The 16,137-nt window shown below is 37.3% G+C and overlaps 1 protein-coding gene across 4 annotated transcripts in view; it reads left to right on the forward strand.

The window, feature by feature from the left end:
* khdrbs2 (KH domain containing, RNA binding, signal transduction associated 2) overlaps positions 1 to 14,109 on the forward strand; it is a 67,503-nt gene extending 53,394 nt beyond the window's left edge. The window contains exons 7-13 of one of the 4 annotated variants that reach the window (XR_003461613.1): positions 4,047 to 4,129; positions 4,861 to 4,919; positions 6,440 to 6,536; positions 9,340 to 9,392; positions 11,088 to 11,183; positions 12,180 to 12,252; positions 12,838 to 14,109. Coding sequence is in view for 1 of the 4 variants with exons in the window: in XM_027274491.1 (XP_027130292.1) it covers positions 4,047 to 4,129; positions 4,861 to 4,919; positions 6,440 to 6,534 (237 nt within the window). In the remaining 3 variants the exon portion in view is untranslated. Of the gene's footprint in view, positions 1 to 4,046; positions 4,130 to 4,860; positions 4,920 to 6,439; positions 6,537 to 6,637; positions 6,733 to 9,339; positions 9,393 to 11,087; positions 11,184 to 12,179; positions 12,253 to 12,837 lie in introns of those variants that run through there. The other 3 variants (XR_003461620.1, XR_003461621.1, XM_027274491.1) reach the window with 3 other exon arrangements.
* The last annotated feature ends 2,028 nt before the right edge of the window (positions 14,110 to 16,137 follow it).

The raw sequence follows: 16,137 nt of genomic DNA on the forward strand, positions 1-16,137 counted from the left end.
ATGGAGATCTAATGTTTTTAGATGACAGATGATGATGAAAGTTAAAATTGGCTGGTATTGATTGGCAGACTGTCTATATGAAAACAAAATGCAACTACACACTATGCAATGTCAACACACCCTCTTGCTCACTTAAATAAGCAGGGGTTGAATAAGTTTCATGTCATGTCCGACTGATTGGGACATTGGTGTTCACATATGTCTAGTATATAATGTCTAGATAAGTGCAGGTTGTGTCTTCTATATTGTCTTAATCCAAAGCTCAACAGACCTGCTATAACTAGTTATATTTGCCTGATTGGACAATTGCCGCCCAAGGAAGAGGTTTAGGGAATGGTTAATTAATCTTTATTTCTATTGCAATCATTTATTTTGACAAAACAAGTTCACTTGGATAAACTTTGAGGTTTTAAAATAAAACTGAGCAGTATGACCCAGAAAAAACTTTGGAATAGTATTTCAACTATATTTTTAGTAACATGGTAAGTAACATTTTCTAGATGAAGCATAAACTGGATAACTGCTGTGTTGGAAAATATAAACAGCAGCATGACATTGAGATATCTTTATCATTACGTTCCTCATGGTGAGTTGAGCACACACACACACACACACACACACACACATCTTTCCAGTAAACAAGTAGCTGCACAGAGTATGTTGTGATGTGATGTTTTCAAATGAATATACAGTCTATAATATTTATTTAGTTATCTATTTTGCATGCACTAAGAACAACACTGACATATTTATATGTGTGTATGTAGCACAAATCCTTCAGGTGGTCAAACTAACCTTTGTAATGCATATACTATATATATATAACTCAAGTTTTACAGGACTTTTCAAAAATAGTGGTTTAATTTTATAATATATTTGTACAGGACTTTTCAAAAATAGTGGTTTAATTTTATAATATATTTGACTGAAACAAATCCACTGATTGCTTTACATTTTTGGTCCAGTGTGAGGCGATTTGTCATATGGGATTGCTAACAAAACAGTCAATTACTGAGATACACAGGTCGCAGACTCTGCCTTTGTGGGCAAAGACTCATGCAAGAAAAGGAGGGAGTATTGGATCCCCTGGACAACTTAATCCCTGACATAATCCCTAACTTCAATTTAGTCAAATTCGTGTTCACACAAATAAAGCCACAGAGGAACGAGGACTGTTTGAATCAGCATTACCTGACAGGAGAGGGAGAGTGTGTACGAGTGCCTTAAATGTAATTTCTTTTGTGTTGCTGTACTTGATGTCCTTTTACACCGATGTGTCTACTTTTGTGTCACAAAGCATTACCAAGAGCAGCCATACCTAAAGCAAGATGATATTACTTCATTGTCACAGGCAGACATGGAGGAATAATGTGCTGCCGAGACCAAGTCTGGCATAAACCAGATTTATTGAAGCTTTCAACACATTTTTATTCTGCTGTTTTAAACTATATTCAATCTCTAGGAGTGAATTGAACACTTAGTATGTATCATAGTAGAGCATAATTTGAAAAAGCAAGCTTGGAAAGGATTAGAAGAGATTAGATCCTTAGGAAAAAGAAACATAAGCACTTTACACTCCGCTAAATCTTTAAATGAGCAAGATCCAACAATTACAACAGCAGACTATGGCTAAGTCCTGCATACACTTTAGCCTTACTCCACTATAAAGGTGTTATCCAGGTTAAGATGTTTATATAAACCTTTGGTTCACTGAGATTGATCACCCCTGCTCTCATGAATAAACCATTTAACAGAACATGAAGTACTTTCAGTCCACACAAGAACATAGACTTGGTTTCAGAAGTGGGGAGGACCCAATGAGGTCAGAGGTTTATGTTGTTCCCTGAATTTATACTGTATACACTTATTTCCATTATCTTATAATCGTATCAAGCATTAAGCAAACATTTAACATATATTTCTACTTTCCTTGATAGGACTTTTTTACTTTATGATAACTACAGTCCTAAAAACCTCATCCAAGAAGATAGGACAACCTGAAAGATGCCTAAGAGGCAAAGCCAAAGGCCAAGGGCCAATAACCAAACACACAGTCATAATTAAAATTAAGTCTGATGAGCGTTTCAGCGTTTTAATCAACACCTCCCTTAGTTCCAGCAGCCAGACAGTCAAAGGATATTGTTGTTTAGGGAGAGTTTAGGAGTAAATCAGCTGTAACTGTAAAAGTGAAAGTGATATGGACAAACATAGGATTTAGAAAAATGAGGGGGACGTGCACACTATCCCCAAAGGAAATTACACCCTCAAGTCCACCAGCAATAAAATGTTGCAGCAGACTTCTCATGGGAATGAACTGATGATCCTGAATTGATATGATGTGAATATTGGATGGTTCATGCAGATGACACTAAAGTGATCAGAGAGAGATGTTTACATGCCATAGTAACCAGTTTAATATTAGAGTATCTGATATTAGAAGCTTTTTAGCCAGCCCCTTTGTGTTTTCTTCTTCTAAACGAGTTACAGTGTTTACTTGAATTGTTCCAAAACCAGGTTACTTGCATAACTGGGTCGAGATCAGAGTCCTCTGTAGATGTAAACAGTCACTAACTGGATTAACTGGAAAAATACTCTGAGGCTCAACACAGAGATCTGCAATAGGATCAGCCTTTACACCACAGACATTTACTAAGAGTCATGAGTTTGGACACAAAACTTTGAAATAATACATATGGAAACGATGATTTTAGATTTTTCAAACTAGCCATATTTTGCTTTGATGGCAGTTTTGCACACTCTTGCTATTCTCTCAGTCAGATACATCTGATTCTGCATGTGTGGTTCCCACCATAAAGCATGGAGGAGAAGGTGTGACGGTGTGGGAATTCTTTTCAAATTTCAAGGCACACTGTGACTAGCATGGCTACTATAGCATTCTGCAGCAATGTGCTACCTATTTTTTGCTAAGTGGGACCATCATTTCTTTTTAGCACAACAATGAAACACACCTCCAGGCTATGTAAGGGCTATTCGACCAAGAAAGAGAATGATGGAGTGCTGCCTGCAATCACCTGGCCTCTGCGATCACCCGATCTAAACCCAATTTGAGATGGTTTGCAATGAATTGGACTGCAGAGTAAAGGAAGAAAGCAGCCAACAGAATTTGTGTGTTATTTCATACTGTAGCTCTGATGTCTTCATTGTAAATCAACAATGTAGAAAATCATCCATCCATCCGTTTTCTGTAACCACTTATCCTCATCAGGGTCATATGGGGCTGGAGCCTATCCCAGCTGACTTAGGGCAAGAGGTGGGGTACACCCTGGACGAGTCGCCAGTTCATCACAGGGCACGTAGAGAAAAACAACCATTCACACCTACGTGCAATTTAGAGTCACCAGTTAAAGTTGTTAAGTATGTGTCTCTGCACTGTGGGAAGAAGCCAGACTGTAGAGAATCATTTAAAAAAAGATACTGAACGATAAGGTGTGCCAAACTCTTACCCTGTCATCACGTAATTACATTACATTGCATATTGTAAAACACCCTGCTTTACTCATCACACACAGCACAGACACCTTTGGCAGGATGACCTTTCCTCTGTGTACTGTATTTATGAGAAGTATACAAACAAGAGTAATATAGAGGTGTTTTACCTGCTTTACGACTGCACAGAAGGGACTCTTGTATTTTTTATGTAGCTACCAACACATACAGGTGGTAGTGTTGGAAGACAGACTTTCTGCAAAGAATCCATACACCTATACATAAATTTAGGTCTCTCCTTTCGCTGAATGCTGTTTAGACATTTTATTATGACTGAACATGGCTTCTGGCTTTTTGTGCTTTTCTCAACCAGCTACTCATCAATAGTCTGGATCCATTCATTAGGCTCTTGTGAGACATATTTCCCTGCAAACCTTGATCAATAATCTTGGTTGAACATGATTTTTTTTTCCTGTTACCTCTCCTATTATCAACACAAAGTCATGGACCTTGCCTGTGGAAAGTATTGATTGTTTTTATGTTCATCTCTAACCTGGGTAGAGATGAGACGAGTCAACTGTAACTGTGTTTCCTCGCAGGGCTACGATGATGGGTACGGGGGAGAATATGATGATGAAAGTTACGAAGCCTATGAAGATAACTACAGCAATCAGTCAAAGAGGTGATTTTTACACACACGCCGTGCACACACACACACACTAAGGCTGCATAAATAAAAAAATGTGTCACCATCAATCACCATCTGCCTACTAATACTTACAAGACAGCATGTAAACTTCCACTGTACCCAGCTGTCTTATGGGTCATCACTGCTGTACATTTGAGCATTGCATATGCTCGTTAATAATAAGTTAAGAACTTCACTTAAAATATTTTATTTACTTACAACATGGATTTGCAATTTTTATTTAAGTTTTCCTTATTATGAACAAATCCCATGAAAATAACTATGAATTTGATCCTAATAAAAAGTGTAGTCTAAAGCCTCTAAATATTTTATTTCTCTTTGCCACTGTATTTAATCCCACATACACCATCCTACTGCTGTGCACCAAATGTGTATTGATCTGCACCTGAAAATAGTCCCCAACAAACATGTTTCAAATGCCTTTATTAGGAACCAGTGGACTTGAGCCTGAGTGATAGGTCACAGATAGTTTGGGGAATAGTAGGTGGTGAAAGACGAAATAACATATTGTTGGTTTTGTTCATGGTATTTGTCGATAATAAGAAATATATAGATTAATGCCGACCTTAAAGTTGCTAACTTTACCTTTTTTTTTTTTTATACCTGAACAAAACATTTCAATATCTTGCCTTATTTAAAAAAACTAAATTATGAACAAATACAGCTTTTTCTTTGTTTTGACTGATGTTTCCATTCTGATTTAGCATTTCAGAATATTATGAATATGGACATGTGACCAGTGATGAATCCTACAACAACTATGGTAAGTACAGCTCATTTTGTGCTTGTGCAGAACTTGTGAGCCAGTCATCATTGATGCAAATATCAGTCTTTTTCATGCGTCATCCCTTCTCTCTCTTCTTGTTCGCACTGTTAAATGTTTAATGTAGCAAAGGAGAAATCATCATAATCACACTGTTAGAGATAGAGCTGATTCAATTCAGTTCAATCATAGAAATCTTATTTCCAGCAAATGCATTCTCTGGTTTCAGCTTCTCAGTTGTGAGAATTTGCAGATTTTTTTCTGCATTACATCGTTGTAAATTCAATATCTTTGAGCCTTGGACCGTAAAGTAATTTAAAAATTAGTCAGTTTGGTTTGTTATTTGAAAAAGTAGTTACTATTGTTTCTTCATTGTTCTTATCTCTTCGGAAATGTAATTTGCTGTGTTAAAGGTGTTGTTGAACACAATTAGTCAGATTTGTGGACACGGTGATGGATTTTAAAGGCAAACTCTTTAAGAAACATCCTTGTACCTTATTTCAATTCATTCCTCACAAGATAAAATTCTTGATCATACAGCCCTGGCTGCTGCTTGACTGATGTTTAAAAGATGTTTCACCGCAGAGAAACAAAGAAAAAATCCTTGTGGTTCCAGCCCACTTCTAATCATCCTCACCCAGGGAGCCGCTTCTGCATGCATCACCCCTCCTACCTTCCTGGCTACGAGCTGCATTTGACTAGAACAGTAAATGTGCCAGTGGAAGCTCAGGGGGCTAACTGATGCCTGTTGTAAAGGTGGGGTGTTTTGCCTTTTGGATATGTGCCTTCATTGGCTTATTCCAGAAAAGCTTTCACTATCGGCTGAGTAACCACTGCTGTGCACATACAGCATAGCTGTGGGGTAAAAATCTTGTATCTCCAAAACACCAACTGTTCAGGAAACAGTTTTACATTTTAACATGGTTTCATAAGGAAAGAAGCCTTCACATGTCCTGAAACCATCAAGTAAAAAGCTTCAATTTAAACAAAAATGTTTAAATCACCAAAAGTAAAGTTACAAGGTTGTGACATGACAGCAAGCGATAAGCTGGTTGCCACAGCGAGTTTGCGGGCTCATTCATTTTCAGCACAATGAATTGTGCACTGGGGTGTTGAGGTCGGACCAAACCAAAACCAAGGGGGCAATGATTTGATTTTCTGCTCCATAAACACTTTCTTATTTGGAAGCAGTGCAATGTGCCATGCAGCAGCGGTGGCCATCTTTATGTAATTTGGCTCTATAAGGAAGGTGCTGCTGACAGTCAGATCTCAGTATTGGTCCAACAGAGGGCAAAGAGCTTATGAAATTAATTTTCTGTGGAGAGAAGCTTTTATACTACCTGGGATAGAATTTGCTCGCTTGAATTTTCTTGTCTTCGGTTAAATGGATTGTGAGAGGATAGTATACGCTACCCGAGTGCACAGATTGACTTTGTAACATGAACTTTAGCAGCACTGTGAATGCAGCGGCTTTCTAAAATGTGTTTTTACTTCTTTCCTTTTTTTTTTTTTTTTTGCAGAGGAGGAGTGGGCGACTACCCGTCCTAGTCTCAAAGCCCCAATTTTACGACTGACAAGAGGGGGCTACAGAAAACATCCCTATGGTAGATACTGAAGGTGCTCCAGATATGTGACCTCCAATTTCTATTTATATATTTTTTAAATTCCTCATGAAAATGTTGTAACATTTTTTTTTTTGTTTTGTTCGTCTCCTTCAGAAATTGAAATAAAGAATAAACCTAACAAAGCACATAAATCCACAAACTTTAACATTATTGCAGTACTCAGATGTTTTTATCTGACTTTTTTTTTTTTTGAAAAACACAGAGAAGAAATGGAAAGACTTGTCCATGTACAGGAAGGCTGTTTAAATTATCTTCATTCCATCTTCTACTCCCCCTAAAATGGTAGTCATTTCAGATTCCTGTCATTAAACTGCAGATTTTTCTTAAGTTATGTCTCAGATGTGACAACTTAACTTACCATTTATTGCCTTTACTGTAGTGATTATCAAGGTTTGAGGCAGGATTAGACGACACAAAAGACGCCGTAAGATTAGTCTAATTGTCATCACTGGACCAAGACCAATCATAGCTGTGCTGTCATTCACAACTTTCTTGAGGTGGATAGGTGACTTCACTGTTACACCTGACAGCTCCAACAACAACATTCCTCTCTTGCTTCGTTATGTAGACAATACTCCTGTGGGTCAGTGTCACAGAACACGTCGAAGTTGTCAGACCAGGAGGCGAAAACAAACAAAAAAAAATCTGACACATTCGTCTTTTCTGTCAGGATGTCGTGAGACGTGATGTTATCTTCCACTATGACAGACTAAGAGACACAAAAGTCAAGTAAAATTGTATTTTTTATTTCGGTTGTCCACGCAGTTTACACAAATACTAAATAGTGTTTCTCTTAGAGGAGGAACTACTTTAATGAATTCTGGTTTCTGATTTTTTTTAAATAGATATTAACATATATTACATTAACATATTAGAAAACACCACACAAACCCAGCTTAGCTTGTTGCGGTTCGCCCAAAATTATTTTACAGGCTGGATGAGTCAGTCAGAGCTGCAGAGCAAATGTGATTCTGCACTTCAAATTTAAAATAATCTTTTTTTTGCAACCTCCATCACCTTCCTCCACAGTTCACTGATTTGTATAGCTGTGGGCTCAGTCTGGTTTAAGCGGATCTTTTACAGACTAATACTTTAGACTCAAAACGTAACCAGGTGAGGTTCAGAAATGCTTTGGCCTAGTAAAAATAAATCAAGGGTGGCTCCGTGGTTAATTTTGCTCTTGAAGCTTCTGCAGATCAGAAGCTTCACTTCCTGTTTGAATCCGGATTCAGCTCGTTGCACAAATTGTTAAAATAATTATTAACAGGCGGAGAACCACACACTGCTCTGAACACAAATGACCCGATGAACTCCATTAAAGGCAACAGATGGAAACCGAATGTTTTCCAGATTTGAAGACCTGAACGACTAGATGATCTACACATTTCTTATGAAAATGTTTAATGTTCAGAAATCTGAATCAACACCCAAGTTGCCCCATAACTGATTGCTATTATGAAACTCTGATGAATTCATGGTAAAGTTGATACCGCAGACTAAAGTTAGTCTAAGTTATATTGTGATAAGATGTGAGATCGTAATCGTGCAAACATTTCTTTGTTTGGGTTGAGAGCAGTCAGCAATATTCAGTGTGTGATTTATAATGCGTGCTTTGTTCTGTGTGTAACCTGTATTTGTACATAAAGTATTTAATAAATACAACATAAACCTCAACACGGTGTGTAAGACTGTCTAAATAGGTGGCGATGGAGCTATAAATTGGTATTTCTTCTGCAGTTTGGTAACATAATTGACACCAAGGCCATTTAACATCTGCTTTCAGGTAACAGCTAACCCACTTCATAAAGAAAGCCCACCAACCTGTCTCCAAATGATACATTTGTTAAATAATTTATATTCCTGCTCAATCGTCCTTGAATCTTTGATCACTTTCTTATTTAGAAACTAATACATTTCTTTTCTTAATCCATTCTCTGAAGTTTTACATCATTAAACAGACACTGATTGACTCTGAGAATGATATGGAGTTAAAAGAGGTAAGAAGTCCCCATATATTATCATAATAATGGCACTCAGCCTCTGAAGCTGGCTCGTGAAGAGCATAATGGACCATACAGGATGTAGATATTCACCCTCTGATAGTATGGTATTGCTGAATGAAATAACTGCACACTCAGTGTGCAGTGTCTTTTATCTGCAACTCATCAATGTCTCTGCTAACATCTTTCTGCATTTCTGTCATTTAATCTGAGTCAAGCTGCATTTGTAATTTTCCGTGCTTTAAACATCAAAGCTGAAGTCCATTTAGCTATTTGAATTCTTTTTTGTGATTATTACCCCTGAAGCCTGGCTCTCATTAAGAGTGTAGATCACGGGACTGAAAGGAAGACTAAACACTAAGCAGGTAACCCTAATAATAATAATACTACTAATTTAGTTATCAAATGCTAACTTCCACTTAAAAAAAAGTAAACCTGCCCTTTTTAACGCCAAATAAATGCCTGTTGAATTAAAATCCCTTCATATCTCTAACTAAATAGTCCACAAGGAAATCAGCTAAACTGTGATAAAAGAAATAATCCGTTTTAATAAAAGACACTAAAATAATGTCCGGCAAACTAAACATCACATCAGTGATATAAATAAATTCCAAAATTGTCAAAACTTCTCATAAAATTTCATGGTATTTATAACTGGTTTACTTTTTTCACAGTGATGAAATGTAATGTTTGTTCTGTGCTGCATGCAGTCTGTCAGTCTTTACTTGTTTATTACTAATGATGATGCATAGGACTGACATGTTCTTTATCATGCTGTTCTGTTTTTCCCGACAGATTAAGAAACACACTATTGTGTGTTTTGGTCAAAGCAGACAGGGAGGTAACAGGTGAGTATTCATATCTGCAAATGACAGTATTTGTTGTCAGGTTTGTTGAAATCATCAGTGATCAGTATGATTACCTTCCCATTCACTTTCAACATTTAAATTAACACAAGATGAGAATGTTTAGCTCATTCGACCTCCTTGATTGAATTTATTTTACAGCCAATTAGTAAAGACTTTAAATTCCTGTGTTCACTTTAAAGCTAAATCACTTTAGAAATGAACTTGTCCGCTTATGTTCTGTGATTAAGAGTAATATTTTCTCATATCTTACTGTGTGCACACTGTTAAAGGATTCAGCTATAATTTCCATCCTGCACATCACTGCACATTCTCATGAATCTACCATTAAAGCTCATTTACATCAACTACAAGTGTCACAGTAGTACGCAGTTTTTATAACTCTGACACCTCATTAAAAATGCAATAATTGCACTGACATCCAATTAAAATAATGCAAACAAAACAGATTAAGGAAAAAAAAATCTTACTAAAACTGCAAAGCGATTAGAGGTATTTAATCATTTGATTAGTTGAACAGTAATGCCTATGTGACTACGTGAGACTGTCTCGAAGAGAAGTATGTGTATGTAATGTGGTAAGGTAGATTTGAAGATTACAGAATGTAGAAAACCAGTGTAAGATGTGTTTTCTTCTGCACATCTCTGCTTTCTGTTGTTTCTATAATGAATCCCATTTGTGTGCATTTTACAGCTGTGCAAATGCAGCTACTTAATCCCCATGGACAGATACCTGCTGACCTATTCATAATTCATGCGTTTCTCACATTTTTCCAAAGGTGCTGTTTTTTTTTTTCCAAATGCATTCAAAGGCATACCGCCTTAATTGCACACTTGTACTGATAATGCATAACAAGATTTATGAGCAAAGCTGACCCAAAGGCGCAAGATGCAGCACAAAGATATCATTGTTTTCCCTAAGATTTTTTCTGTAGTATAGCAAATATGTTGATTTATTACAACAACAACAACAAAAAAACACACATCAAGTTGTCTTCACTCTTAATGGTCGTGACTGCAAAGCATGTTAATACAGACGGCTGAAACAACTTTCGGTGCAAAAGCAATTTCCTTTTCAAACAATTAAACTTGAACACCATCTGATCCATTTTCATCATAATAACGCATGAATACGCTTTCACAAATTCAGTGGGACTTTTGTTGCAGCAGCTTGTTACAGCAGGATTTACTGTAGTTAATTCGTCATTCAGAGACAAGAAATATTTAATCAAGAGCAAAGAACGATAAGAACAATAGTCACAAACTTGAGTGAACATTCTACAGTCTCATGTGTCATAAGAGGCATTGTGTGTGCTTTGCCTTGTTTCTGTAAAGTTCAGGAGCAATAATTTGTTTTAAACTGGGCATGGCAGTTTTGATCTGTCTCCATTTTCTTGTTATTCATATATTATATAACGATGGCCTAGTTACGTGAACATATAGTACGTTACTTAAAAAAGGTGTTTTCTTCTGCATTACCTCCCATGTGGTGGACAAAAAAACAGCTATAGATTGTTGCTAAAATCATACTGTGCTGCAGTGCTCTTCACCTAAATCCTACAACTACTAGACAGTCTCGTTGCTGTATAGTTTAACTGCTGCACTGCAATATGACACATGCTCCATTTGCCTTTTTTGCAAAATAGCGTTTTCTACTTGCACTTGTTCTTCTTTCCAGAGCAGCAGGCACAGAAATCTGCTCCCAGAGGACTGAAGATTGTACTCTGCCATCAGACACGTTCGGGCTCGTCATCAGTCAGGAAAGTATAGCTTGGTACGTATTTCAAGTTGGTGTCCATAAAGCATCTAACGATAAAGCTGTCGACATGTTTCCTTAGTGCTGACTTGTTTAGGCTACATGAAGAATTACTGTGTCAGCTTAATGGAAAATTAACAAGAGGTTTTCACTTTGCACTTCCTGAATAGATCACATTGTCACACAGTATATTTTTCGAGACAGTTTTCTCAGGATACATTATTGTAAATCAGCGATGAGTAACAATACCAACAATTTTATAAATAAATATGAAGAACATAACAGATACATCCTTTTTAATGCAGGGATTCATGTCATTTATAGATGATTAATGATTAAATCCAGTTTTGTTGTAAGTGGAAATATTATGACACTGCCAATAAATAAATGATGATTAATCAACTGTAATAATTGTCCAAGGTTTCCAACCTGAAGTTTGCTCTGTGACTTTTTCTTAAAACTAACTCATGCACCTATGAGTTGGAAGTGATCAATGTTGCTGGAAACTGCCAATGATGTTCATGCAGTCTTTGCCAGAAGCAGTCTCAGATCCATTTTCATAACAAGCCAGCCGCCAGCTCAAAACAAAGCCAAGAGCTGAAATCCCGAAGCCTGCTACGGGTGCTGATGCATTTCTTAAAGTGAATGCCACAGATGAAGCTCTCATATTCATATTACAAAAATGATTTGAGTCATTACTTAAGGTGCATTTTTCTTGTTTTGTACAAAGAATGGTGTCAGCTGTCTTCACATCTCTTTGCCATTAGTCCACACATAGATCCACAGTGACTGTTGTCCATTACGCGGTGGTGAGCTGCAGCCTCGGGCATAATAAAAAAAAACAGGCAGCTGTTTGTTTTGTTGATTGCCAAGTTTATCACCTTTGGCAACATTGTTTATGCAGCCTCAATACTCTTAATAGAATGCATTTGTGTATTTAGTGAAACATCTGCATCTGTTCCTGTGGAAAAAAATAAAGATAAATTCTGTTTGCTTTTTATTTATTGCACACAGAGATAAAATTGGATCTGGAGAGGAAGAATGAGAGAACACAAAACACGATGGCAAAGACTGACAGTGACTACTGGTAAGGAAGTGATTGTGTGCATCAGAACAAGTGTTTTTTTTTTGTTTTTTTATCTTGCTGTTTTTGTGAATATACTTGAGAGCTTTGCATCAAACACGTTTGTTGTCCAGTCCAGTGGGAACAAAATACTTTATAACTTTTTTGAAACAAAACAAAACAAACAAAATGTTCTCCTTCTGGGCCATTGAAGACAGTAGTTACTTTCATATCCCACTATAAAGAAAGTTGTTTCACACATATTGACACAGAAAACACTTAAAAAGACCCCCTGTGGATTTGTGTTTGCATAACTAACATAGGCATTCATCAAGGCCCTCAAATAACTGCTTTGGACTTGACTACGATGAGAGTTAGATTGTGTTATTTCCTTGGACTCTCAAAGTTGTTTCCAGCAGAGGTCACGTTCATTATTTCTACGTTAATAACAGAATCGTGAGTGTTGGTAACATTGATCAAAAGGTTGTAAAAAAAAACAAAAACAAATCTACTTTAAAGGAATAGTTCAGCATATTGGGAAATAATCTTATTCAGTTTTGTTTTAGTTAGTTAGACGAGAAAATTAATACTACTCTTATGTCTATACAGAAAAAGAAGAAGCTACCACCAGCAGCTTCGCACAAAGACTGGAAACAGCGGGAAACAGCTAGCCTGGCTGTTGCTTCATATTTTCCATGGTGGTATAAATGCTTTCATTACACTCTCAACAAGAAATCTTACTGTCTTGGTGTCACTGACTTGGTAATGAGACAAGAAAAGTAGACACATATGTAAAAAGATGTATATAATTGAAACTAGAGGTTACACAGCTTGAGTTGATATCAACACATTATTAGCAGTCAAGTAATGATTCCATCTGCTTATGTGTTCAGAGACATCCACAGATATGCAACATGCTGTACCCACTAATTCAATCAACTGAGGGAAAACATGATGGCTGCACGCTCTTTTGTGCCAACTCTCATGCTTAGTGCCTTATTTTCTCCAATGATTGCACCTATTTGTTCTTAACAAGACAATAAACGCTGATTTGAAAAGGTTGAGGTAAGAGCGAGGAGGTCTATCTCCTTCCATCTCCATCTCAAGGACGAGCTGATTGTCTCTGGCTAAAAGCTGCATCTCTATACACAACGTGAGCCTGGATGTCAGACGCTTGTTGACAGATTATAACTGGGGGAATCATAGGGAGACAGACAGCCAGTGCATCGGGGGGGAATTACTGTACTGCATTTGAGCCAAAATGTCAGACTCGGTGCTCAAAGGCTTGCTGCATATACAAAGTACTGCACACCAAGGACACAGTGTCATTTGTCATACAGCTTCAGAATCAATTCAGAAAGATAACAACATGCATGTCATATGAATGGCCCTACATATTATTGCAAAGACTGAAAGGAGTAGTTGGAAATATGTTTATTTGCTTTCTTGTTTCTGTCCTTTAAACACGAAGCCACAGCCACAAGATAGAAATAGTCAAGAAATAAATGATAAACAGTCTGTAAAAGCACAAGTTGCTCTTTTAAACTAACCAAACAAGTATTGCTTTAGAGGTGCTCGTAAGCCTATCTTACCTTAGACCAGAACTATACTAGCTGTTTCCCCTCCATTTACACTCTTTATGCTAAGCTAAGGAAAGGCTTCGGATTTAGTGTACACACATGACAGTGGTAACAATCTTCTCCTCTAATTCTTGGTGTGAAAACAAATGGGTACATGAAATGTTCAGTTATGTATTTAAACATGTGCATTTATTTAGTCCTTTGTTCTTTTTTTTACTCTAAGTACAGTGTTTGTTCCTCTGTTTTCTGTGTGTATGTTGCAGGTTGTCATGAAGACAAGTCGCATTCCTGGTGTACAATAAAACGTGTGCTAAAGCATCTTCTAAAGCGAGTGTTATATTTGTTTGTTTTTCTGACTGTATTTTAAAGACATCTTGTGGGTTAGCAAATCTTGATTTCACCCAAAATCTACACCCGCTGATTGTCCATGGTGTCCTTGCTGGCAAAAGATGTTAGAAACGTGTTCTTAGCATTATGTCAGGTCAGTTTATTTGTATCAACAACATAAAAACACTTAACACTGCACATACATACGAAAACCTCAACTGCACCTTATTTTAGCTGTGTTGTCATCTGGCGGCTGCTGTTATTACCAGCCCGATTGCACCCTGTGTCTGTTCCCAGCTCACTAATAAATGGTTCACTTAGTGCTGCCAACATGAACATGTTAGTTCATTAAGCAAGTCGAGCCCACTGCTGGCGTTCTGGCCAACTGTCGCAGCTATTTTACGAGCCCAGCCCTCCACTGTCGCCGGAATACACTTCTGCAGCCAGTCACAGCTCACACCTCGTGTCATTTTCTGAGCGGTAGTCATAATGAATGGTACCGTCTGCAGCTCTGCATATACGTACGCTGTGATTAACACTTGAAATTGATTGAAAGCAATACAAGCATCTCACTGTTCAAATAAATGTCCGTGAATGTCTTCTTTATGAATTTCTTTGTTCATGTTTGATTCACAAAACAATAAATCGATAGCCTCGGAAACCAGGCACATCTCGGCTTCTTGCAACATGTTCAACTCGAACAGCTTGCAGGGCTAACGAGTCAGATCTGATGCAGAAAATCATCCTTTGCTTATCTTTTCGGGCGGAAAGGGATTTCATGAATCTGTTCAATTGTGTAGCTGACTGAATTCATCAAAACATTCACCCCAGATACTGGCATTTGTTTAATTCATTTGCACCATGACATACAATCCACAGAGCCTGTCAGACAGCGTAGCATTTATCTTCCACGATATCACTTGGTCTAAATATTGGAAAGACAAAGACACCAAAGTGGGTCAGGATCTAGGCGAGTACCCAGAAATGTTCAATGATGCAAAACAGCACATGGTAATAACTTTAACACACAGCATTTTCCCCAGCCAGGGACGAATACCTGAGCAAACTCAGCTCTGTTTAGACAGCTGCTTGATGAGCCAGAATAGAAAATGAGGGTTTATAATCACCCACGTCTAAAAGGGCCTCTTCACCAGCATGGCACTTGTGCAGAAATGGTGCAGAGTCAGAGTCCTTGACTTGTTTTGATGATTTTCATGTCGTTTCCCTTGTGACAACAGACTGGGATCAGAGCCAGGTGACAGAAGGTGAGGATGTATAGCTTGGGCTGCAATTGTGCTACTGTAGACACACTATTTCTGATCTTAGCTCCCTTTTGCACAACAGCTGCCCTCCCCAGCTCAGTAGAGTTTTGACATGTTGAATTGGGCTAACTATGTTTTCTATTGATGCATCACCCAGTATACAAAATGTCTTCACAAAGATAGTGCTGGTTTGATGCAAAAGATTTTAAGATATTCTTTGGTTTGTAACATTGCCCTCCATGAAATGTAATATTCAACACCCAAAGAAAAAAAAAATCTGCATCTGTTATTGTGTGACAAAAACTAAACTAATTCTCTCGGAATAATATCTCCAAACAAACAGTGGAGTGTTTTTGTGAGGGTGTTTTCATGCATAATGCAGAGACAAGCTGTTAAATACATCTCCATATTCAGATGACAAACTAGCTATTTTATGAATAAACATAATATTTCCTTTGCAATGGAGCTTAAAGGCAGATTTAAACAGGAGTGAGTGTTTATATGCCTCTATATCCTTGCTAATAATGTATCTTTTGCACTAAATCTAAACAGGATCAGACATATATTTATATATAACATCAAATGATTTGCCCTATCCAACAGTCAAAATAAATAGATAACAAAATTAGATAAATATAGATTCAAATAAAAACCACTCAGTGTATTATGGGTATACATAATTAATTTATTATTCAATAATTCTCATTATCTTATTCCGTACTTCTCCAAATTAAATTAAG

Source organism: Larimichthys crocea, chromosome III (assembly GCF_000972845.2).
Source record: "Larimichthys crocea isolate SSNF chromosome III, L_crocea_2.0, whole genome shotgun sequence".
NCBI lineage: Eukaryota > Metazoa > Chordata > Actinopteri > Sciaenidae > Larimichthys > Larimichthys crocea.